The sequence below is a fragment of the Choloepus didactylus genome, chromosome 3, assembly GCF_015220235.1.
Source record: "Choloepus didactylus isolate mChoDid1 chromosome 3, mChoDid1.pri, whole genome shotgun sequence".
NCBI lineage: Eukaryota > Metazoa > Chordata > Mammalia > Pilosa > Megalonychidae > Choloepus > Choloepus didactylus.
This window is the reverse complement of record NC_051309.1, coordinates 88990896-89017519: the sequence shown is the minus strand read 5'-3', so window position 1 is coordinate 89017519 and position 26624 is coordinate 88990896. Positions and strand designations below refer to the sequence as shown.

The 26624-nt window shown below is 37.2% G+C and overlaps 1 protein-coding gene across 4 annotated transcripts in view; it reads left to right on the top strand.

Annotated features, from left to right (window-relative positions):
• The window catches only part of LIN54 (lin-54 DREAM MuvB core complex component), a 96191-nt gene continuing 69567 nt past the window's right edge, over positions 1–26624 (top strand). Inside the window, exons 1-3 of one of the 4 annotated variants that reach the window (XM_037830124.1) lie at positions 1–144; positions 15743–15795; positions 20340–20463. In XM_037830124.1, coding sequence (XP_037686052.1) covers positions 15775–15795; positions 20340–20463 — 145 coding nt within the window. In that variant the 5' untranslated portion in view covers positions 1–144; positions 15743–15774. Of the gene's footprint in view, positions 145–2085; positions 2353–15742; positions 16459–20339; positions 20464–26624 lie in introns of those variants that run through there. The other 3 variants (XM_037830121.1, XM_037830125.1, XM_037830123.1) reach the window with 3 other exon arrangements.

The window sequence follows — 26624 nt, the reverse complement described above, 5'->3', positions numbered from 1 at the left end:
TTATGGGATGCGGCGGTGGAATGGCGCTGGGCGCGTGATTTTGAACAAACCTGGGTCTGTGTCGCCGAAGCGCCGCCGCCGCCGCGGCTGCTGGGAACCTAGGGATCGCGGCGCGAGGAGGAGGCGGCGGTGCCGCCGGCTTTGGTGAGTGTCAGCCTCCGGGGCGGGGGTTTTGGGCGGGAAGGGGGCGCCGGCCCCCCGCTGCGGCTGGCGGAACGGGCGGAGGCGCCGCACTGCCCCCTCCGGGATCCCGGGCCGGCGGGCTGTGGCTGGGAGCGGGAACCTGCCGGCTGGGGGCCACCGCGTCCCATTCCGGGGCCGCAAGGGGCGGGAGAGTCCCCGGAGCTCGGCCCCTTCCCGCCCGCGCCCTGGAGGGCGGCTGTCATTCGGCAGGACCAGCGCTCTGCGGGCCGGCAGCCGTTCCCGGCGATCCAGAGGAAGGACTCCCGCGCTGTTGACACGCACCCAGCGCGGCCAGAGAAGCCCGTCGTGTCAGCCCCAGGTTTCTGGGAACCGGTTTTGTTGTGTCATTTTGTACCAGCCCTTCCCTTCCCAGTTGCCCGCCGCCCCGTTCTTCCTACGCCCCTTTGTATGGTCCCTTCTTCGTGTGCGTCCGTTTTCCTCGTGAAGCCCACCAGCCAAATGTCATAATGTTCCCGAGGTGCACGGGGGAAGGGAGCGGTCTGGGACTTTGCTTGGCGAAGCAACGGTAAACAACCAAGTACAGTGCGGGTAGAAGGGACTGTCGGTGATGAAGTAGTTTAAGATAAAGAACTGGATAGACTGTAAACTCAACCTCTACAAGGCTTGGGCAGTTGGGCTGAATGGTAGAGGTATCGCTTGTTTAAGCCTGAATCTGCCGATTTCTGTGTGGAGTTATCATGCAAGCAAGGTGGGAAATGAAATGGCTTTTCAACTTCTGTCTGCCTCACTCTTAAACGAACTTTCAAAAAAGACAGTAGAATGGCCTTATTGGCAACCTTGAAGTTCAATGTGCTCGTTTCAGGTAGGTCTTTTAGATCTTATGCTGTATTTGAATGGTACAGAATTTAGCTTTTGAATGAGTGATTAGCAAATTCTTCCTGAAATTAACAAAGGTGACCGATTTAGTTTTCTGTTTTATGCTGGTCTCATCAACAGTCCTGCAGCAACTCTGGGGTCTTGTTCTAAAGCAAGCTGTCTGTTTTCACCGATTGAACAAATGTATCAGAGGCAGATGTATTTTTAATTTGGCGATTTAGATCCTAAAAAAAATTTGTCAAAGAATATTAGCTTCCAGCTGTATATTCCGTATTTTAGAAATGGGTTATTCATGAAAGTTTCCACAATTGGCTCAGTATATTTTTAATTTAGCTGCCTTTAAACCAATGGCAAACAAATTAGAAGTAAATGTTCATGGGCAGAAATTATCAGATAAAATTAAGTGGAGAGGAAAATAGTTTGCAGTCTATTTCTCAGACATGTGTTGAAATCTTTATTTTAAAAAATTAGATGTTTTGACCACAGTATCTACATGAGGAATTAGTGCCTGTAATTTATTCATGTATCAGAGAGGTTAGACATGCAAATGGAAAAAGCTCCTTATGTCAAAGTAAAATGTCAGAGTGAGTGAGTGACATTAAAGGTTTTGATAATGCTTTTTAGGGTCTGAGATGGACCTTGTGAAACGCATTCCATCATCGATCTCAAGTTGCTTTTCTGACATGGAAGAGTTTGGGTCCCTTATTGTCTGTCCCTTAAGCCACCTTTCTCTTGGCTCTTGCTCTTCCCAACAAAAATTTGCCGAACTTGGGACCCCGCAGGTAGCGTGTCTTCCTTTCGCTTTCCTGCGGGCCCGCAAGAGCACCATTTTTCGTTCTCCGGTGAAAGGTTTTTGCGTAGCCTGTGTGAATTTGCATCTCTCATGTGCATTTGAAGGTTGGCGGGGCGGGCGGGAGGTTTCCCCGGATATGTGGGTGTGCGCCTCTCGGGAGAGGAGGGTTCGGGAGAGGAGGAGGAGGAAGGGGGTGGTTACTGGCGGCGGCGGCGGCGGCGGCGTCCGGGGCTCGGGCTGTCGGGGAAGCTGCTGAGCTGTGATGGTGATGACGAGGTGAAAATGGCGGATCTTTCGAAATACAATCCCGGCCCCTGACATACCAGAGGCGGCGGCAGCGGTGGCGTCGCCTCCCGGGCTCAGTCCTCGGTCTCCGGGTACCCTGTAGCGCTCCAGTTTGGGCAAACTGGGAAAGGAAGCGTCTGGCCAGAGATAGAGTGCAAAGGCAAAACAAGCACCGCCTTTGCTCGGAATTGCCCGGGACCTTCTGGAGCTCCTACCTCGGAGCCCGAGGGAGGAGAAAGCGACAACCGCTGGAGGTAGAGGAGAATGGGCTACCCGAGGGCTTCTCTATCTTGAGATTTCTTTATTTTGGCGGACGGGGTGGTGGGCACAAGGGGAGGAGGAAGAATTGCGTTGTGGGTCAAGGAATGACTCGTCTGGAGTGCAAAGAATCAGTAGCCTCGTAATGACATCAACATTATTCTTTAGGGCTCGAGTTTGCTCTTTTACCTAAGGCTGCTGCTGAGGCCTAGAGGAACCGCTAGCACTTACTATGATTTCCCGATTTAATATTTAAAATATCCACTCTGGGGGGTGTTGGTTTGATGATGTTCAGCAGTTTATGGGATTGTATTTTTCTTTAAGGAGGCAAAGCATTGGTCTTTTATTATGTATTTAAGGGCTGTGTGTTGATCATAGTCTATAACTTGTTGGGGTGTGGACGCTCCTATCTTTTGAGCATACGGACCAGTTGTGGCCCATATTAAAATGATGACGTTTTGTTTTATGGCTCTGTCATTCATAGAGAGACCCCTTTGGCCATTGCCATTTGGCAGATAATAAATTGAGATACTGTCCATCATATGTCATACCCATGTTTTTCAGGAAAGTTCTTCCTGCACCCCTCCCTCCATCCATTTAGTGAATTCAGAGAATAAAGTTTTGGAAGATTTTGCAATAGTTCTTGCAATCAAAGTTATAGACAGCTCTGGGAACTCTATTTTGGTACCCTAGTTTTATCTTTATTGCTAAGGAAAGGTGTGGTTATTCTTAACCACCATCTCCTTTGGCTTGATGCAAGCATTTGATGTGAGTACATTAATTTGGTAAAGATGAATTAAGACCTCTGTTTTTTCCTAAACAACAGACTTGTTAGTCTTTTGTTTAGGGAGCTGAGAATTGGATTGATTGACTTTATGACAGCCATAGTTTAATTTTTAGGTTACCTAAAGATCCATGAATGTTTTAGATTATGCTGTAGGATCCCTAAAGAATCTGTCTCCTTGCACACAACAGTAGCATTCTTGAAAAGTTATGTGTCAGCCAGACTTTTATACCTTAATTTGAGGCCCTCTGGTTCTTTTCTAGCTTTTGTAGTAAGAGGTTGGGGGTCAGTGACTGTATGAGAGTGAACAGAAAGATAAATGTTCAAAAAATGCTCACTGGTATTGTTTATAATTAGCAGTAAATAATTTTCCTTATCCAAATTGTCTACAAAGAGATGATGTCATAGCTATGTCATACAATTTATGCATTTTGTAGTGTATTCTGGGGGGAAATACTGTGTGTGTGTGTGTGTGTGTGTGTGTGTGTGTGTGTGTAAAGCTTAAGCATTTGGTTCCTCACGAGAAGAACCAGGATCAGGGAAACAATTGAAGGAAAGTATCTGAGAGATACTGACAAGATTTAGTTAATGAAATTTGCTTATCATTTGATGTTCTTATATTATCCAGTAGGAATTTATTTTTGTTTTTATAGAGTTTATGTTGCAGTAATTTGGGCGATGCCAAACCAGTGGCTAAGTTAGTAATAAGACTAAGAATTTAAAAAATAATTAAATAAAGAGAGAGATTAAAATGCTTTTTCATTGGCTTTCTTTTTCTTTTAATCACAGAATCACAGGGATTATTGTCTTTTTGTGATTGTCTATAAAGACCACTTTTCAGAATTGTGGTTCGAACATTGTCTATTAATAATTAAAAGTGTCAGAAAGAAATGAAGAGTTATGCCACTTGAGATAGAACATTTTTTTTTGGGAAAGGAGTAGTACAGATTTTTATTACTTTTTCTAAATACTGTTAGTGTATTATGTGTCACATACTGTGCTAAGCATAGGGGATAAAATAACCTCAATATAATTGCTGCAGAGCTTCCAGTTTAGGAATCATTAAAGGTAAAGTTGGGAGGATAGTTTGGATGGGGCCTTAATGCAGAAGGAAACTTTTTAGTAGGAGGGTAGGATAGACTCAGAGCTGCGCTCTAGGAGATAAAATCCTGTAGCTGTTGTGTAGGATGAATTATAGGTGAGAGGAGATGGAGATAAAAATACCATAGTAGGTTTCAAGCTTTGGAGATTTGGAAACTGTTGGTTGTAGTGGGAAGGAGCCATTGTGGGAGTGTAATCTGCATGATATATGAAAGATTAATATTTCAATGGAGAGAGACATCAAAGATGACAAGATCATAAACCCTGGTTTTTGGTGGAATATTGAATGCCGTAAAACATAGAGATCAGAAGTTAATTTAGATAGAGAATGAGCAAAGGAACTTAATGTTTGAGTTACACGTACCACGTAACTGTCGTTACAGTAAATTGAGGTTTACTTATGAACCTACCTCAATTTACTGTAACTGAAGTAAACTTAAGTAAACTTAAGTAAACGGAAGTGCAGGTAGATTATGGGGTCACATGATAAACAACCATATTAGTCTTAATTATGGATAATATGTAGTCCCCTTTAAAGGGAAAAAATTATGGATTCCTAGTATAGGCCTAAATGATTTTTATATTTTATTTTGTTAAAATACTTAATTTTGGGATGTATATAATAAGTATATATTTCTTGCCTTTATTGCTTTTACCCAAGTATTAATCAAAAGTAAATTCATAAATGAAATATAAGCCAAAGTATAAAACTAGTAAAACAACAAAACAAATTAGGGTGATGGACGTTACCTCAAACAAAATCTTTCTTTGCATAGTAAAGGTATTAGATTCTGCGCTGGCACAGGTGTGCAATTTGTCTGTACAATTGTATATCTTGTGATGACTCAATTCCTGCACCATTTTTCTGTGTTTGAATACTGCAAAGCTTTCATCCTTAAATCACAGATGAAGTGGTTTGCTTTCACTACCATGTAAATCCCTTCTGTGCTTTTCTCTTTGGCATACTCTAATTCTAGTTCCACTGATTTTGGATATGAAGTGGCTATCCAGATGATCCAGAATATACTAGGGTTTTTTTTGTTTATTTTTTTGTTTTGTTTTTGTTTTAGATTATCAAAACGAAAATGCAGACTTTTCAAGTCTTCCTCAAGAACTCATGGTTTACAGTCTGCTGCTCCCAGTTTGAGAAACATAGTACTATAGCTAGTTCTTGAGTTGTTTCATTTTAGAAATCAAAGATAACATCCAAGTGGTATACTTAACCTGTTAGTGCTGGTGGTAGGTTCTAGGTACAAAAGTACAGTTCTTAAACACTCGGAGTATTTCTGTCTGAACACTTGACAAATTATTCTTCCATCTGTAATACAGTGATAGGTTACTACTTCATATTATGTACAAGACTGATGAAAACAGTTGTTCACCCAGATTGTCATTCTCTCATAAGAAAGAACAATGTTTTAGCAGTAGTACTATTCTATAAGAAACTCTTTAAAAATGTAAAAGCATAGAGTATATGCCATTTTCTGTCATTTATTTTATTTTATCTTTAATTCACTTCTTTACATTATCACCCTTCTAAATCAGACCTCCCTGTTATCTGTATCTTGAACCAATTACTGTAACTGACTTCTATAGTCTGCCTACCTCCAGTTCAATAAAATACTGAGACAAGGTTAATCCCCCTCAAAGTACAGTATGATCAGGTCACTCGCCTATTAATTTAAGCTTTTTCAGGGTGGAGTCTTTGATTAATTTCCTATAATGCCCTCCACATAGTTGGGATGCAATAAGTATTTGTTAATTAAATGACACAACAATCATAAACAAGTTAAAAACAAAGAGAACTTTGTAGATTTTAAGACAGAATGTAATTGCAGAAGTATTGGTTAAAAGCTAAATCCAAATATTTAAAAACTGATTTGAAAAGGAGTTTCTCAGCTTGTTAGTGTGCCTTATGGTTTTTTTTTTATTCGAACTGTCGTGAAGTCCAACAGCGTCATATAAACCCATCCTACTCAAATAAGCAAACAAAAGTTTTTCTTTAAATTAGTAGTAAATAATTCTAGAGTTTTAGATGACACCCCCTTCTCCATGATTAATTTATTCATTCTTCACATTTGTATTGAGAGATTATTATTTGCTAGCTCAATTCTAGGTTCTGGGGTTAGGGGTACAGTGGGGAATCAAGACAGACAAGTTCCTGTCCTCATGGAGCTTACAGTCTAAAGAAATGTGTGTGTGTGTGTGTGTGTGTGTGTGTGTGTGTGTGTGTGTATGTGGAGGGGGGGTGGCGAGAATCAGACTATATCTACATAAACAAGATACCTTCTGATTGTTGTAGATGCTATGATTAAAATATCAGGATAATGTGTTTAAAGTGCTTGGAGCAGTGGAGGTGAGGGTGGGGTGTTGTATAAGATAGGTCTTAGAATCTTAATGCTGAGGAGACATTTAGAAATCATTTGACTGTGAAAGAGGTGCATCTTTAACTCATTAAACTTAAACCAGTCAACCATGTTCAACCATGAGGGGGAATACTGTTTTATTGGCTTCTTAGGAACATACTTTGCCTTTAGAACTTTTGTTTTAAGAGCTAATCATATTGGAAGCATAGGGGGAATACATTATATGTTCTAGATTCTTTCCCTGCCATACTCTGATAGATACCTCTTACAGGTGAGGTAAACTAAATAAAGCTCTTCAGCCCTTTTGGGCTGTGAAGGGTGGAAATATTCTCTCTTTTCTTGAAGTGGCCCTCCATACAGCGATGATGACATTGCATGTGTTAGTACATATCTTCCATTCCTAAGGGATAAAATTAGGGTGATGATTCATTTAACTAGATGGCCAAACCCTTTGCTGCCATGCCACAAGCTTCTTTTGAGGGTTTCTTTTAGCACAGGCCACCATACCCTGCATATGACCTTGACTGAAACAGAGATGAACATCTAATCATAAGGCAGTCATCTAAAGTCTGCTCAGTGTCTTATGAGGTGTCCTGGCTCCAGAATTCTGCCCAGCCTGGTTTGCCCCACACTATATAGAGACAGGCCAAACCTATCAGACCTTTTCTTGTTAGGAGTTGAACTTCGCTCCTAGTTCAAAGGCAGACTCCTAGTCCTATAATTCCTAGTTTCCTTTAACAGGAAAAATAAAAAGACATTTTCTTCCTAATAATAGAGCTTTGAAAATACATGAAGTAAAAATGGACAGAACTATTTTTGACAAGGGTGCTGTTTTAGTTTTCCTGAGCTGCTTAAGCAAGTGCCATACAATGGATTGATGAAAACAATGGAAATTTATTATCCCACAGTTCTGTGGTTAAGAGAAAGTCCAAATCAAGGTGTCATTAAAGTGATGCTTTCTTGCTGAAGACTCACATGCTGCGACTGGCTGCCGGGGATCCTTGGCCTTCTTGGTTTTTCTGTCACATGGCAATGCACATGGTAGCCTTTCCTGGCCTTTCTGTTCTCTTCCAGTTTCTGCTGAATTTCAGCTTCTTGCTTCCTGTGACTTTCTCTCTCTGTCTGAATTTCATTCTGCATATAAAGAATTCCAGTAATAAGATTAATACCCATCGTGATTGAGGTGGGCAACTGAAGTAACCTCATCAAAAAGTCCTACTTACAGTGGGTTCACATCCACAGTAATGGATTAAGTTTAAGAACATGTTTTTCGGGGGGTACATACAGCTCCAAACCACCATAGGTGCCTAGTTCACTCAATTGAGAAAGAATAGTCTCTTCAATAAATGTTGCTGGGCAAACTAGATCTCCATTTGCAAAAGAATGAAGATGGACCTCACACCAAATATAAAAATCCATTTGAAATGGATAAAAGATCTGAATATAAAAACCAAAACTACAGAACTCAAAGAAGAAACATAGGGAGGCATCTTTAGGACGTTGTGATAGGCAATGGTTTCTTAGACATTAAAAATCAGAAGAAAAGCTAGATAAATGAGACTTATCAAGATTAAAAACTTTGGGGCATCAAAGGACTTGATTATCATGAGAATAAAATGACACCCTACACAATGGGAGAATATTATTTGGAAACCACATATCCAATAAAGGTTTAACACCCAGAATATATAAAGAAATCCTTCAACTCAACAAAAAAAAGACAAACAACCCAATTAAAAAATGGGTAAGAGACTTGAAGAGACATTTCTCCAGAGAAGATATACAAATGACCAAAAAGCACATGAAAAGGTGCTCAATATCTTTAGCTATTAGGGAAATACAAATCAAACCCACAATGATAGACCATTTCACGGCCACTAAAATGGCCACTATTTTAAAAATGGAAAAATTACAAGTGTTGGAGAGGGTGTGGAGAAATAGGAGTGCTCATTTATAATTGGTAGGAATATAAAATGGCACAGCCTCTGTGGAACAGTTTGGGAACTACTCAGAAAGTTAAATGTAGAATTACCGTATGACCCAGCACTCCCACTTCTAGGTATATACCCAAAAGAATTGAAGCAGGGACTTGAACAGATACTTGCACACTGATGTTCTTAGTGGCATATTCACAATTGCCTAAAGATGGAAGCAACCCAAGTGTCCATCAACCAATGAATGGATAAACAAAATGTGGTATTTACACACAAGGGAATATGATTCAGCCATAAAGAGAATGAAGTTCTGAGACATGACATCATGGATGAACCTTGAAGACAAAGTCAGAAACTAGAATATAGGTTGCTAGGGGCCTGTATGGGGGTACTGAATGGGGAGTTAATGGTTAAATTATATAGAGTTTCTAGTTAGGTTGATGGAAAAGTTTTGGTAATGGATGGTGGTAGCCCAATATTGTGAACATAATTAACAGAACTGAAATACATATTTGATTGTGGTTAAAAGGGGAAACTAGGTTGCATATATGCCACTAGAATCAAAATTAAAAGAATTCCATAGGACTGTACAACACAAACGGTGAACCCTAAAGTAGACCATGAACTATAGTTAATAGTACATTTATAAGGATGTTCCTTTATCAGTTGCAACAAATGTACCACACTAATGCAAGGTGTTAATAATGGGGTAGTATATGGGAACTCTGTATTTGGTGCATGATTTTTCTGTAAACCTACAACTTCTCTAATAATAAAAAAGTACTACAAACCTTTTGAGATTTCAAAGGTACCACTCAGGGAAAAAAATAAAGTTGGGGTGGGGGATCAGGAAGAGGAAACCAGAATGTATGTGTTGTTATAAAAGGATCAGTCCAAAAGACCTTGTTTTATTTATTTAATCAAATATACTTTCTCTGAAACTGTTAGATGCAAGTACACAGATAAAGGTATTCATGAACAAAAAAATGGACAGAACTGAGAGGAAAAATAGAAATCCACAATCATATTTTGGGATTTTAGTACCGTCTCTAAGTAATTGATAGAACATTAAAAAATTAGTAAGGATGTAGAAGATCTGAACAACTCTATCAACCAACTTGACCTTACTGACATTTATAGAACTTCTCAGTAACTGCAGAATACACATTCTTTTCAAGTGTACATGGAATGTTCACCAAGATAGACCATACCCTAGACAATAAAATAAGTCTCAAATTTCAAATGATGGAAATGTTACAGAGTAATATGTCCTCTGACAATATTGGAATTAAATTAGAAATTAATAAAGGGTTGCTTGAAAATCCCCAAATATTTGGAAGTTAAATTACAGCATCTGTATTATCCCTGTCTCAAAGAAGAAATCATATGGAAAATTAGAAAACATTTTGAACTTAATGATAATAAAAACATACAGAAATTAGTGGGATGCAGCTAAAGCAGTGTTTGGGGAAATTTAAAATATCCAGTGCTTATATTAGAAAAGAAGAAAGGTTTAAAATCAGTGATGTGAGGCAGGAGTTGGCAAACTTTTTTTTTGTTGTTAATAATTCAATTTTACTGAGATATATTCACATACCATGCAGTCATACAAAGTGTACAACAGTTGTTCACCGTACCATTATATAGTTGTACGTTCATCACCAAAGTTAATTTTTGAACATTTTCATTACCACACACACAAAAGTTAAGAATAAAAATTAAAGTGAGAAAGAACAATTAAAATAAAAAAGAACACTGGGTGCTTTTTTTATTTTGCCCCCTTTTCTCTACTCATCCATCCATACACTGGACAAAGGGGAGTGTGAGCCACATGGCTTTCCCAATCACATTGTCACCCCTCATAAGCTACATTGTTATACAATCATCTTCAAGATTCAAGAGTTCTGCGTTGTAATTTGGTAATTTTTCTGTAAAAAATTTTCAAATAGTAAATAGTTTAGGCTTTGCAGGCCACGTAAGTCTTTGTCATGTATTATTCATCATCATCTTTTTTTTTTTTTAACCATTTTAAAATGTAAAAACCTTTCTTAGCTAGAGGGCCATATACAGACAGGCTCTGGGCCTGATTTAATCTACAGGTTGTAGTTTGCTGAACTCTGAGCTAAGATTCCATCTTAAGATTCTAGAAAAAGAAGAAAACATTAAACCTAAAATAAGCAGAAGGAAGGAGATAAAGATAGCAGTCAATGAAATGAAATGGAAAATGAGAAAATAGATGAAACTATAAATGGTTCTTTGGAGAACAGTAAAGTTGATAAATCTCCAGCCAGATTGACCAAGGGAAAAAGAGAAGACAGATTACCAATATGAGGAAAGAAAGAGGGGATGCTTTTACAGGTCTGCAGACATTAAAATAAAGAAATGTTATGCACAATTTGATGGTAACAAATCCTACAACTTAGAGGAAATGGACAAGTTCCTTGAAAACTGAAAGCTATCAAATATCAAAGGTCACTCAAGAAGGAGATAATCTAAGTAGCCCTATATCTGTTACAGAAGTTGAATTTGTAGTTAAGAACCTTTCCACAAGAAAGCTTTATGTCTGGAGGGCTTCACTATTGAATTCTACCAAACATTTCAAGAAGAAATATTAACAATTCTACTCAAACTTTTCCCAAAATCAGAAGAGGAAGGAACATGCCCCAACTAATTTTATGAGTTTATCCTGATACCCAAACTAGACAAAGACACTGCAAGAAAAGAAAACTACAGACCAACATTCCTCATGAACACAGACAAAATGCTTAACAAAATATTAACAAATACATCTCCAAAGACGATGCTGCAGGTAACCTTTTCCACCATGAGCCAGGAGAAGGTTGGGTGGACTGAGGGGTGGACCTTGTGTCCCCCTTCTCCCTCCACAGCCCCAGAAATGGAGCTCCCCCTGCAGAACCCATCTGCTTAAGCCTATAGCTGCCCAGTGTACACTCTCACTGATGCTTATACCAAATAGGATGGTGCTGCTGTTGTCTTTCAGGGTCAGCCCTGTCCCTGCCTTGGAGTCTTCAGAAAACAGCAGCAGTAAGCACTGAGTGGTTGAAAGATCTGTTTGACTGAGAGGCCTTTGGTCCACTTTCTCTGCTTTCCACTTTGCTTATGAAGCTACAAAGGCTCCATCCATAAAAGAAAGCCAATAATATAAATAAACAGAAAACTAACCTCTGAGTGAGTGTGGTTTTTAAAAGGGGATGATGAATGTGAAACCACCATAGGATGTGTTACAGTCTAGTTTTTCTGTGCTCTGTCATTTTACTCTGATGGGAATTTTTGTTACTTAACTCTATGCATAATTTATTTAATGTACTGGATAAATGAACCAAAACTGCTGTATTAGTTAGGGTTCTGTAGGGAAACAGAATCAACAAGAGATATCTATAAATATAAGATTTTATAAAAGCGTCTCACGCAACTGTGGGTATGCACGAGTCCAGATTCCGTAGGGCAGGAGCAAACTGGCAACTCCAGTGAAGGTGTTCGATGAACTCCTCAGGAAACGCTTCGCTGGCTAGCCGAAGAAGTGAAGGTCCTCTAACTTTCTTGCTTAAAAGTCTTCAACTGACTGGATTAAATCCAGCTGATTGAATTCTCTCATTGTGGAAACACGCCCTTCGTTGATGTAATCAGTCACAGGTGCAGCCAATTGACTGATGATTTAATAAACCAGCCTCCTGGTTTATTAACCAGCCACAGATGTCCTTGAAGTAATGGTTAGGCCAGTGCTTGCTTGACCAGACACCTGGACACCATCACCTGGCAAAGTTGACACATGAACCTAACCATCACAACTGTTAAATATGCATTTAGTTTGTTTTACTTGAAGTGGTCAATAAAAAAAACTATATTCCTTAAAAAAAAAAAAAAAGCAAATACAGAATTCAGTAATATGTAAAAAGTATAATACTCATAACCAAGTGGGGTTTATCCCAATAATGTAAGGTGGGTTTAACATTAAAAAATCAATGAATTCACTGCATTAATGAGCACACTAAAAAGGGGAACTGATTCACACATGATACTCATGTTCCCTGCTGTGCTGTGAGTAATAAGTCCTTTGTCTCTGATCCTGGACTACTGAGTTTTCTGCCAGTATCCTTAAAACAGTTAACAAGCTGTTTTGTTAGCTTGCTAGTAGGATGTAAAATCTCAGGCCACAAGGATGGGGAGCTGACAAGAGACATGACTTTCTAAAAGAAAAAGGATGAAGGCCTTCCAGACCGGGTTGTGGAAAAGCAAAAACTCTGACATCTGGTAGTTAATGTTGTCATTCAAGTGGTGGGCAAGGATGGTGATAGGGAGAGAGTCTCCCATTGCTCCACCTGTTAATAAATATTTAGAAGCTGAGTGATGAGAGAGGGGATTGACACAAGCCACCAGAATGGTGCTTTGATTGTTGTACATTCAATTCCGTGGCCCCAGCTGGAAGGCTGTGTGGCTCTAGCTGCTGAGTCAAGAAGTCCCTAACACTGAAAAAAATGGTGTCCACAGTGAGATCTTTGGGTGGATGGAAAGCATTGGCGGTTTGTTTGGTTAAGTTGCAGGGGTGGGTGCTTGAAACTGAAAGTAAATGAAAGCTTTACTTACTAGTATGTAGCCACTACATCTCCCTCTGAGGCTCAACCTCTCCCTACATCTTGATTTCACTTGCTTTAAGGAGAAAGATGAATAGGGGTTGGGTTGAAGTTTCCCTGTCCTTAAGAGGGATCAAAGGCAATACCCACGCATCTAAATGTACCAGGAAACTTCAGGGAGTGTAGAGTCAAACTTTCATGGCTTTGTTGGATAGATGCCCAAATATCAGTACTACCTTGTTTTGTGCAGGGAATCTGTCCAGATTCAACTGATGGGGTTTGGGCAAGATTTGCAATAGGGAAGGGAAGCTACTGTGACTTTGTGGATGGGACTTTTGTTGTGTACTATTCTTTTGGCTTCCACTGTGAATGTGTGATTGGTATTGATGTTTTCATATGCCTGTACTGTGAATGTCCATAAGTGCCAAAGAGGATTCTCCTGATCAGGTAGAGCCGCATGTAGATAAGTGCTTGTACTTTGAGATCCCACAACCCCAGTGACTTCTTTGAGCTGTGAGTTATTGTGATTGATGATTTTATAGTATGAGACAAAAAAAAAGTTTCTTTAAAGCCAAAAGACTAACAGGTACTTTGCAAAAGAAGGTAGGCAAATAAGCAATAAACACATGAAAAGATGCTCAATATCTTTAGTCATCTGGGAATTGCAAATTAAATCACAATGAGATACCACTTCACACCCACTAGAATGGCTAAAAAGACTGACATTACCAGTTATTGATGAAGATGTGAAGCAGCTGGAGCTCTCATAGATTGCTGGTGGGCAAATCAAATGGTTCAGACAAGTTGGAAAAGTCTTGCAGTTTCTTGCAAAGTTAAAAATAACCTGGAAATTGCACTTTTAGGTTTTTAATCAAGAGAAATGAAAACATGTGTCCATAAAAAACTTGAACTTGAATGTTCATAGCAGCATTATTCCAGTGGTTCCAAGCTGGAAGCAATCCAAATGTCCATCAACAAGTGAATGGATAAACAAATTGTGCTAGATTCATACAATGGAATATTACTCAGCAGTAAGAAGGAACAGAACTATTAATAAATGCAACAAGAAAGATAAATCTCTAAAAACATGCTGTGGGAATAGCTCATACTACACAATTTTGTGTCATGAGCACATAATCATTGAGTCCATTTATGTGAAGTTCTAGAATGGGTAAAAATGCAACACTAATCTACAGAGATAGAACATATCACCGGTTGCTAGGGTGGGGTTTCAGGGTAGGGGATTGACTGTAAAGGAGTAAATTTATTTTTTCTCCATTTTAAAATATCAGTGGTAAAACTAAAGGCAATATGATTTTGTGTTTAAAATTATGAAATTTTGTATCATAAAAACTAGAGTTTCAGTCCTGGCCCTGCCTATTTACTAGCTATGTGACTTTGGGCAAATTATTTAACCTTTCTGTTTCCTTATCTGTCAAATGTGGGTGATAATGGTACCTAACTCATAGGGTTATTTTAAGGATTGAGTAAAACAGTGCCATCACTGGTAGATAGAAAGCACTCAATAATGATGATTAATTTTGGCAGTATTAGTATTTGTCAAAGCTGATAATTATAGTTTGCTACTCATGTCTGTTTCTCTTCATCTTGGAATGGGTATTGCGTTTTTATATTTAAGAAAAGGGAAGAAAAAAGAAAAAAAAAAGGAAGAAATGATGATTAGATTCCTGTGCCTCTGTGATGTTTTCTGGGTAAACAACTTATTGCTATTTAGTCAGTCATAAAAATTATGTATTCTCTTTAAGAGGTGAAGTTAATGGCACTGATTCCTTTATTTAGGAAGTTTTATATGACTTTTGGCTGAAAGCATTACAGCTCTGATTTGTCCATAATCTGCTTTATTATTATGACCATTTTTTTTTTCTTTATGAGGATTGGCTGTATACTGCTTAAATGTTTCCTTTTTTCAACATTTCAAACGGCCGAGGAAAATTTGAGAATCTTCTTTCCAAATAAAGGTTCCCTTGGTATGAAGTTAATTGATCAAGCTTGGACTAAATAAGCAATCTGACTTGCAGTCACTGGATAGGTTACTCTGGAAAGTCCTTTAACATTAATTTGGGTTTTTAGTGGATTTTATAAATGGTATTAGTATTCTCATATTAGGACCTGGCTCATTGGAGATTTGGAGGTATTTTCTATTATTTGTAAGCATTTAAATCCTTATTTCCTCATGTGAATCAGCAGTCTTTTGTCAATGGTGAAAATATATATATAACTAGGAAAAAATAAGATGATCAGACACATCAAAGATTTTAAAAGTGTCATGAGAGGGCATTGGAAAGGCGTTTCCTGTTTGCTAAGTCCTGTGACTTAGCGATCCCTGAATGCAATATACTTCTGGATGGAGACATGAGTGAATGAGAATGTTTGCTTCTAGTTTTGTGTCTCTTATGACTTAGATTCTTGTAGGTTGAAGATATGTTAAAATGGTTTAACCCAAATAAGTATTATGAATATTCTTTGTTCAGTTATACATCAATAAAAATGGTTGTTTTTTTGTTTGTATTTTTCTTGAATACAATTTTTTTCTTCTTTTAAATTTGTTTGAAACCCAGCAGCTTATTCCTTTTTCACTTTTATTGCAGCACCTGATCAACTTTCTAGCAGGACAACGATCATGGAGGTGGTGCCAGCCGAGGTGAATAGTTTGCTTCCAGAGGAGATAATGGACACTGGTATAACTTTAGTGGATGATGATAGTATTGAGGCTGTTATTGTTTCATCCCCAATTCCCATGGAGACAGAACTGGAAGAAATTATCAACATAAGTTCTACTGGTGACTCTACAGCCACGCCCATTTCCACGGAACCAATCACAGTATACAGTAACCACACTAACCAAGTTGCAGTGAATACCACAGTTACTAAAGCAGATTCTAATACCACAGTGAAACCAGCTTTTCCAAGTGGCCTTCAGAAACTTGGTGCTCAGACTCCTGTGACTATCTCAGCCAATCAGATTATTTTAAACAAAGTATCACAGACATCAGATCTTAAACTTGGCAATCAGACCCTTAAACCAGATGGACAGAAGTTAATTTTAACAACTTTGGGCAAGTCTGGTTCACCAATTGTTTTAGCACTACCCCATAGCCAACTACCCCAGGCTCAGAAAGTTACAACTCAGGCCCAGACAGGAGATGCTAAGTTACCACCGCAGCAAATTAAAGTAGTTACCATTGGAGGGAGGCCCGAGGTGAAACCTGTCATTGGTGTCTCAGCATTGACCCCAGGAAGTCAACTGATTAATACTACAACTCAGCCCTCTGTGTTACAGACCCAACAGTTAAAAACAGTACAGGTAAAAAAAAAAAGGGAGCTTATTAATTAAAATGCATGATAAGCAATTAAATGGATTCATAGTTGTGTTGGTAGGGTGATTAAATGCATAGTTGGTGCTGAATTCTTTTGACTGTTGCTTTTAGTAATAGTATGCTTTTTTAAAAGTTTAATATGTCTGTTTATGAAAATTTTTACCAGAGAATTTGGAGCAAACTTAATTTTGATTGAATTTCAAATTAGTGTATTTATAGCTTTTTTTTTTTTTCATTTTAAAATTTATTTTATCTTTAGTGGTAGTTTTGTTACAAGGATGTTTTGCTTGTCTAAAATGCAAGAGTTGCTGCTGCTGGGCTGCCTAAAAATCATTCAGACAGAAATTTTTAGTTTACAAATGGCCAAAGGTTAGGAAATTTTTGCTGCTCTGAGAAACCCTTGGAGCCAGCAATAGTACATGATGCATGTTAGCCATTGTGTGTCTCTTCTTTGAAGTTTACTGTCCATTACTATCTCTTGTGTTTACAATAAAGAAAAGGCGGTGTCATATGATGAAAGGTAACATATAGGCTTTAGATTCTGACCAGCTGGGTTTGAGTTGCCTTTATGCTACCCTACTAGCTGTGATCTTTGGAGCAGTTACTTATATTCTCTGAGTTTATGAGTTTGACTGTAATAATATCTTTTTGATCATGATGAAATATATAGTAAAAGATAAATACCCTGTATAATTCTCAAATCATTGAGGATCTTTCAGAGTGATACCTGTTATTAGGATGACCAGGATCCTATGATAGAAGTTTTACCAGGACATTTATTAAATAGTTCCCAAGTTTTCATGGCCAAATGGGCCTTTTTAGGTCACCACTACTCTTATAAATATAATTACCCACTTGAGACCAGGGAACACAAATGCATTTCCTGTTAGAAAGAGTTGCCTCTTTGAAGAAAGGAGAAGGCACGAGTTAAAGTAGTCAACTAAGTGCATAAGGAAATAGGAAAGTTTGGGGAGCATCTACTCTTAGCTGATATTAGAAGTAGTTTTGGTTACTATCTGGCAAAAGAATTTGAAATTTATTTTTCATGGATGTTGTATTTAAGAACTTTGTAAGAGCTTTCAAACTCTGCAGTTTGTCCATGTCCCTTCTGCCACTATTAAACATTCTTTAGTGCCCTTTTTTTTTCTTGTTCTTTATCATCTCCCACTTATCTCTGGCTTCTTTTTACCTCTTACTTTTGATGAGGGTTTCTTGAATGAGACATGCTATTGCTATCAAGCATCTTATCCTCAGCTTGATTTTACCAGTTTTGAAATTTGCTTTTATTGGTTTACCAGAGTTTATCTGGCTTTGAGAATGTGGCTCATAACCATGTTCACAAGAAACTGATAACATAAAACAGAATGTTGCTTTTTCGTTTATGAGAGCACTATATACGTGCCGTTTTAATGACTGGTGTACTTGTGTCCACTAGCTTTCTACTGTAACCTCCTAAATACTGACAATAAAAACAAAGACAGGGGTCTAATTCTTATAATTTGTTTTATTGTTTCTTTGATAAAACCTGATTCTATTTATTTAAGAAAGAACTTCTGTTTAACAAAACAAAAACAAAAGAAACCCCATTTAGAGTATTGTTCTACTTGTTATTTTTAGGCAACTCAGATCTTTCCAACTCAGAAGCAACCTATGGAGAGCCCTGAAGCACAGGAAAAACAAAACAAAACAAAACAAATAAAAAGCTGTACAGCTATATTTTTCCTTTTTAGGCACCAGAATATTTGATTTAGTATTACATGGTAAATATATGATTCTCTGGTTTTTTTTCTTAGACGGTTCTAAGCATTGTCTTAAGTTTAATTATAACATTAAGACTTGGTATGGACAGCAGGTAAGGGTGGAAGAAGGAGACCCATCTTGAAAGATGTAGAAAGAGGTGACAGTTGAGGCCAGAGAGAGTCACAGAGGTATAGTTAGCTCCATGTAATTACAAATACATAAACACTTTCCCATGTTTCATGTGCGTAGTATATAAGTAGTAAATATCTGGCAGTCTGAAACAATGCGACTCCTTACCAGTTCCTGAATATATCCAACACAGTGCTAGAAATTATCTGCATGTATTACTTGATGGCATATTTGGCTGCCTCATTTGTAAATTTTTTTTGATCCATTTTTGTCTTAATCTGCTAATTAGATAACTTGTTAAAAGTGATTTTCTGCTTTACTTTACTTAACACATGAATTTTGTTCTAGAGTACTTTACAGTTCATAATGCAAAAATTCATGGTACCTAATGGAACTGGAAATCATTATTTTCACGATGTTCAACTAAAGAAACATAGCTACAAGGGCAAGATGAAATTGTACATTTGAATAATTAGTGTGCTTTTGGTTAGAATGTTTGCTTGTTTTTCTTGATATGATTGTAAAAATAGTTAAAAATGGGGAAATACTTTAGGTTCCTAATCTTTATAGCTAGGGTTTCTTATTGTTAGATATGGATTTCTGAGAACAACAATACTTCTATCTCTTGAGATCAGTAATATGAGTAAATAGGTGAAATTATAACTTACTTGAGTTTTAGACATGTAAATGTACTTGGGAAACATTTTCCCTTTGTGCTTCCCTAAATTACATCAGCTTTTAAAAAGTACAATTATGGGTTTATTTGGGGATATGTAATTGTTTTGCAAGCTGTGTTTTTTTAAAAATAGTAATAGATCTATATATTGTTTTAAAAAAGGATATATTATTTCATTTATATCTTGTTTTGCAGTAATATGTACTGAATGGACAAATAATATATGGTGTCATTAATATAAACTAACTATAATGAAAAAAAAATATGTTCTGAGTGTAACAAAGTTATGTATGCTGAATGTAAGAAAATGTGTTATTTAGTTTAATTTATAATTTGAGCACAAAGAACTGATACTTAGCTAATTCTGTGATTGATTACAGCTTCTGGTATGTATTTCTGTCATTCAAGTTGGTTGTGTTTATTTATTTTGTGCTATTATTTCTAATAATAAGGAGTACCGTTTGGGGCCTCAGGATACAATTTTTAATTTATATGCTTTCTACTCTAAAAGTCTGTGATTTTTGCCACAGTTAAATTTCTGTTTCTGATTCTTAGAGAAAGCTGTTTCTTGCATACTTTGATAATTTCAGTCTGAAAACATTGGCAACTACTTTCCTTGACTTGTAGAGCGTTTTAGTTCAAGTCAACAGTGTGCCAGTATATGAATTCAGGTCAGATATGAATAAAATTTAGAACCTTCCACCAAGGAATTTATTTACTAAAATAATAAACAGTATTTTAGTAAATAATATTTTAGAAACTTTGCCTTTAAAATAGCCTTTGTTCTACTAACTTGTCTGTTTGTACCCTGGTGCAGTAACTTGTTCAGGTCTTTTTTAAATCTACTCCTGCTGAATAGGTCTTAAGTTGAAAATATAATCATACAATATATCTTTAATATGTGTATTTTCTTTAAGGGGCCAATGTAATATTTACAGATGATTTCATTTGCACTATCATAAAAAAACAGACTCTATGTTTTTATTATTAAATAGTTTGTTTTGAATAAGTATTGTTATGCCATAGTGTTCTGCATATTATTAAGCAAAAATTTTGTTTTTATCACATGTATATACCCCAAAAACTAAAATAAGGATTGATAATAAAATGCAAAGTTATTATTGTATATGGGCTTAAGGACGTGATCATATTAATATTTCAATGAATGGCTGCATTTATATTAAGTTAAATGTTTTTATGCATTAACAGGTATTTCTTGTCAATGAGTTGGTTTCATTTATATTTATGTGTATCAATCGTCTGTTTAATTGTATAGGTGTTTTATCGAAACAAATGGTCTTCATAGTTATTTATATGTTTCAGATTGCTAAGAAGCCTCGAACACCAACCTCTGGTCCAGTAATCACGAAGCTGATCTTTGCAAAACCAATTAATAGTAAAGCAGTTACAGGACAGACAACTCAAGTATCACCACCAGTCATTGCAGGTTATATTTCTTTATGGTTTGTTAAGCTATATATGCATCTTCCTTTTAGATTTAAGAAAGGCTGTTTCTCTACCTACAACTGTTTTAGTGCAACAAGTATGTCTTACTACTATAAACAAAACTAGGCAATGAAAAATGTTACACTTATTAAGTGTGAGTGTCAAGAAAATTGCCTTATCTTAAATCAGTTCATTACTTAAGTTTCCTTTGTTTTTAGTAGAATTTTATAATGAAAGTCACAAAATCTTAAATCCAATAATGCTAGCTAACATATAGATAGCGTTTCTATGTGCCAGGCACAATTCTAAGCCCTTTACATAAATTGACTCATATTCCTCCAGCAATTCTGTGAGGTAAGTTCTGATAACATCTCCATTTTGCCAATGAGAAACAGAGGCACTCAGCAAATAAATTGTGGAGCTGAAATCCGAACCCTGGGAGTTCATCTGTAGAATACATGTAGTAAGTCTAATAGATTTAAATTAATACAGATAGGAATATATTTCATGGTTCCTGTTTTAATTTTTGGTTTTCAGTATTTTTATATACTCTTCATGGAGTTGTCTATGAATAGAAAATTGTCAAAATGATAATAATTAATTTAGTGATAACAGTATTTTAGCTGTTCTACTTTTACCAGCAAACTCCTTAGGGAGACCTAATCCCCTTTTATTGTATATCTTTAAAATTTTTCATCATCAGTAACTACAACATTTTAGATATCTTGACTTCAGGTGTTCCATTCACTTTATTCTTCCAGCTTATCTGCCCCTATACTTCAAATCTAGCATTTCTTTGACTTTGAAATCTCTGATCTGTTGACCCTTCCACTTTCTCATTAATAATCACCCTCTTCATGTCCTCACATTCTTCCTTACTTAACTTAGAGTCCATAATCCATCATTATCACTCCCTTGCAAACAACATTGATTCTTTTTCCTCTCTTCCCTTTTATTGCATGGTTAAGTCCAATTCCCTGCCAACTCTTTGCCTTGTAAGCAGCTATACAACTGGCTCATTACTTCTAGAGAATATGACACAGTCGTGATGTCTCGTCTTTAGTTCAGAGAGATACTAACATTATTCTTTTCATCTTACAAAATCATTTCTAATTTCTATCATGCTAAAAGATTTGGGGAAGAAGCTATGTATGCTAGACTTTTAATTAGATTACCCTTCCCTAGAATGTGTATTCTTCATTAGGGTACTTCAAATGTTAACTAACCATCTCTAGATATAGATTAAAACCACCTACATACTCTCTTGGATAAATTTATTAACAGAAGCAACTCTGAAGTGAATGGCATTTCTCATTTTCCTCAGTTTTTGAATTGTATGTAGGGAGGCTTCTCATTTAAGCAAGTGAGAGAAGGAATGAAAAGATTGTGGTTTGAGGGCAGTGTTAAGTGAGTAAGTGTTCCCTTTCTCCTTTGGTACTCAGTAGAGAAAGGTTGTGATGATGTAGGGGGCTGGTGTCTTGATCCCTAAGGGAAGATTTGAAATTGTTTGATTTGTAGCCGGTTCAGGAAGTAAGCTGCAATTGGCTGAAAGTGAGTAAGACTTGGATGTACTGATAAAAAAGGGGCCACACCCCTCTCTCTCTGGCTAAGCCAACTTGAAAGGTGAAATCACTGCCCTCCCCCCTACGTGGGATCAGACACCCAGGGGAGTGAATCTCCCTGGCAACGTGGAATATGACTCCCGGGGAGGAATGCAGACCTGGCATCGTGGGACGGAGAACATCTTCTTGACCAAAAGGGGGATGTGAAAGGAAATGAAATAAGCTTCAGTAGCAGAGAGATTCCAAAAGGAGCCGAGAGGTCATTCTGGTGGGCACCCTTACGCACACTTTAGACAACCCTTTTTAGGTTCTAAAGAATTGGGGTAGCTGGTGGTGGATACCTGTAACTATCAAACTACAACCCAGAACCCATGAATCTCGAAGACAGTTGTATAAAAATGTAGCTTATGAGGGTGACAATGGGATTGGGAAAGCCATAAGGACCACACTCCAGATTGTCTAGTTTATGGATGGATGAGTAGAAAAATAGGGGAAGGAAACAAACAAACAGACAAAGGTACCCAGTGTTCTTTTTTACTTCAATTGTTCTTTTTCACTTTAATTATTATTCTTGTTATTTTTGTGTGTGTGCTAATGAAGGTGTCAGGGATTGATTTTGGTGATGAATGTACAACTATGTAATGGTACTGTGAACAATCGAAAGTACGATTTGTTTTGTATGACTGCGTGGTATATGAATATATCTCAATAAAATGAAGATAAAAAAAAAAAAAAAAAAAAAAAGGGCCACAGTCCCTGGGAGGCTTTGGATAAGATGATGGCAATTAACTAGGAGGAGTGTCTCAATACAGTATTCTTCATTGTCCTTGAGTTTGAAAGAGTTCATTAAAATTTTAATCATGGGGGAAAGTTGTATGCTAAATAAAAATGGTATTTGCAGAAGTGTCTGAAAGAATTTGACCATTATATTTTCTTTGGATCATTTATAATATGTTGCAGAATAATTGATACTATTTAATTATGGCCATTCTAGTAAGTGTGAAATGTTACCTCATTGTGGTTTTGATTTGCATTTCCCTAATAGCTAGTGATCTTGAGCATCTTTTCATGTGCTTTATAGCCATTTGTATTTCCTCTTTGGAAAAGTGACTCTTCAAGTCTTTTGCCCATTGTTAATTGGGTTGCTTGTCTTTTTATTGTTGAGTTGTAGTATTTCATTATATATTCTTGATATTAAACCCTTATTGGATATGTAGGCTGCCTTTTCACTTTCTTGACAAAGTCATTTGAAGCACAAGAGTATTCAATTTTGATGAGATCCCATTTGTCTGTTTCTTCTTTCATTGCTTGTGCTTTGGGTGTGAATCTAAGAAACCACTGCCTGTTACAAGATGTTGAAGATGCTTCCTTACATTTTCTTCTAGGAGTTTAATGGTCTTGGCTCTTATATTCAGGTCTTTGAGTTAATTTTTGAGTTAGTCCATTTTGAATTCACTTTTGTATAAGGTGTGAGATAGGGGTACTCTTTCTTTCTTTGGATATGGAAATGCAGTTCTCCCAGCACCATTTGGCTGCTCTGTTCCAGTTGAGTGGGCTTGGCACCCTTGTCAGAATGAATTGTCCATAGAAGTGAGGGTCTGTTTCTGAAATCTCAGTTCAATTCCATTGGTCAGTATATGTGTCTTTATGCCACTACCATGCTGTTTTGACCACTGTAGCTTTGTAATACGCTTTAAAACCACAAAGTGAGTTCTCCAACTTTGTTTTTCTTTTTCAAGGTGTTTTTAGTTGTTTGGGGCCCCTTAACCTTCCAAATAAATTTAAAAATTTGCTTTTCCATTTCTGCAAAGTAGGCTGTTGGAATTTTGATTAGGATTGTGTTGAATCTATAAACGATTTTCGTAGAATTTACATTTTCACAATATTTAGTCTTCCAATCCATGAATATGGAATATCCTTCAGTTTATTTAGGTTTACTTTGATTCCTTTTAGCAAAGTTTTGTAGTTTTCTGTGTACAGGTCCTTGACCTCCTTGGTTAAATTTATTCCTAGATATTTTATTCTTTTAATTGCTACTGTAACTGGAATTTTTTTCTTGATTTCCTCCTCACATTTCTTATTACTAGTGTATAGAAACATGGTTGATTTTTGCTTATTAATCTTGTATCCTGTCACTTTGCTGAACTCGATTTTTAGCTCTAGTAGCTTTGTTGTAGCCTTTTCGGGACTTTCTGTATATAGAGTCTAGTTATCTGCATATTGTGTCAGTTTTACTTTTTTCTTTCCAATTTGGATGCCTTTTATTTCTTTTTCTTGCCTAACTTCTCTAGCTAGAATTCTAACACAGTGTTGAATAACAGCAGTAACAGTGGCATCCTTGTCCTTATTCCTGATCTTAGAGGGAAAGCTTTCAGTCTTTCACCATTGAGTATGATGTTAACTACGGGTTTTTCATATGTGCTCTTTGTCAAATTGAGGAAGTTTCCTTCCATTCGTATTTTTCAAAGAATTTTATCAAGAAAGGATGCTGGATTTTGTCAAATGCTTTTTCTGCATCAGTCAAGATGATTATGTGACTTTTTCCCCTTCAATTTGTTAATGTGGTGTATTACATTAATTGGTTTTCTTGTGCTGAACCACCCTTGCATACCTGGGATAAAACCCACTTGATTATGGTGTATAATTCTTTTAATGTGCTGTTAGATTCTATTTGCAAGTATTTTGTTGAGGAGTTTTACATCTATATTCATTAGAGAGATTGATCTGTAATTTTTTTTTTCTTATAGTATCTCTATCTGGCTTTGGTATGAGGGTGATGTTGACTTCATAGAATGAGTTAGATAGTGTTCCCTCCTCTTCAATTTCTTGGAAGTGTTTGAGCAGGATTGGTATTAATTCTTCTTTGAATGCTTGTTAGAATTCACCTGTGAAGCCATCTGGACTTGGGCTTTTCTTTATTGGGAGGATTTTGATGACTGGTTCAGGCTCTTTATTTGTAATGGTCTGTTGAGGTCTTTGATTTGTGTGTGTCTAGGAATTTGTCCATTTCATCTAAGTTGTCTAATTTGTCGGCATACACTTGTTCATAGTATCCTCTTATGATCTTTTTTATTTCTGTGGAGTCAGGAGTAATGCCCCTCTCTCATTTCTGATTTTATTTATTTGCATCTTCTCTCTTTTTCTTTGTCAGTCTAGCTAAGTGTTGGTCAATTTTTTTGATCTTCTAAAATAGCCAACTCTTGGTTTGTTAATTCTGTTGTTTTTTTAATTCCCAATTTCATTTATTTCTGCTCTAATTTTTATTATTTCTTTCTGCATGCATGCATTGAGATTAGTTTGCTGTTCTTTTTAGAGTTTCTCCAGGAGTGCAGTTAAGTCTTTGGTTTTAGCTCATCTTTTTTAATGTTGGCATTTTGAGCTATAAGTATCTCTCTAAGCACTGCCTTTTTGCATCCCATAAGTTTTTTTTGTTTTTTTTTTTTTAATCTTCATTTTATTGAGATATATTCACATACCACGCAGTCAAACAAAACAAATCGTACTTTCGATTGTTTACAGTACCATTACATAGTGGTACATTCATCACCCAAATCAATCCCTGACACCTTCATTAGCACACACACAAGAATAACAAGAATAATAATTAGAGTGAAAAGGAGCAATTGAAGTAAAAAAGAACACTGGGTACCTTTGTCTGTTTGTTTCCTTCCCCTATTTTTCTACTCATCCATCCATAAACTAGACAAAGTGGAGTGTGGTCCTTATGGCTTTCCCAATCCCCTTGTCACCCCTCATAAGCTACATTTTTATACAACTGTCTTCGAGATTCATGGGTTCTGGGTTGTAGTTTGATAGTTTCAGGTATCCACCACCAGCTACCCCAATTCTTTAGAACCTAAAAAGGGTTGTCTAAAGTGTGCATAAGAGTGCCCACCAGAGTGACCTCTCAGCTCCTTTTGGATTCTCTCTGCCACTGAAGCTTATTTCATTTCCTTTCACATCCCCCTTTTGGTCAAGAAGATGTTCTCCGTCCCACGATGCCAGGTCTACATTCCTCCCCGGGAGTCATATTCCACGTTGCCAGGGAGATTCACTCCCCTGGGTGTCTGATCCCACGTAGAGGGGAGGGCAGTGATTTCACCTTTCAAGTTGGCTTAGCTAGAGAGACAGGGCCACATCTGAGCAACAAAGAGGCATTCGGGAGGAGGCTCTTAGGCACAACCATAGGGAGGCCTAGCCTCTCCTTTGCAGCAACCGTCTTCCCAAGGGTAAAACCTGTGGTAGAGGGCTCAACCCATCAAACCACCAGCCCCCTATGTCTGTGGTCATGTTAGCAACCATGGAGGTGGGGTAGGCGAATACCCCTGCATTCTCCACAGGCTCCTCAAGGGAGCACTACATCTTTTTTTTTCCCTTGTTTTTCTTTTTTTCTTTCTTTTTTTTTTTTTTTAACTTTCCCTTCTTTTTTAAATCAACTGTATGAAAAAAAGTTAAAAAGAAAACAAACATACAATAAAAGAACATTTCAAAGAGACCATAACAAGGGAGTAAGAAAAAGACAACTAACCTAAGATAACTGCTTAACTTCCAACATGTTCCTACTTTACCCCAAGAAAGTTACCTAATATAGCAACATTTC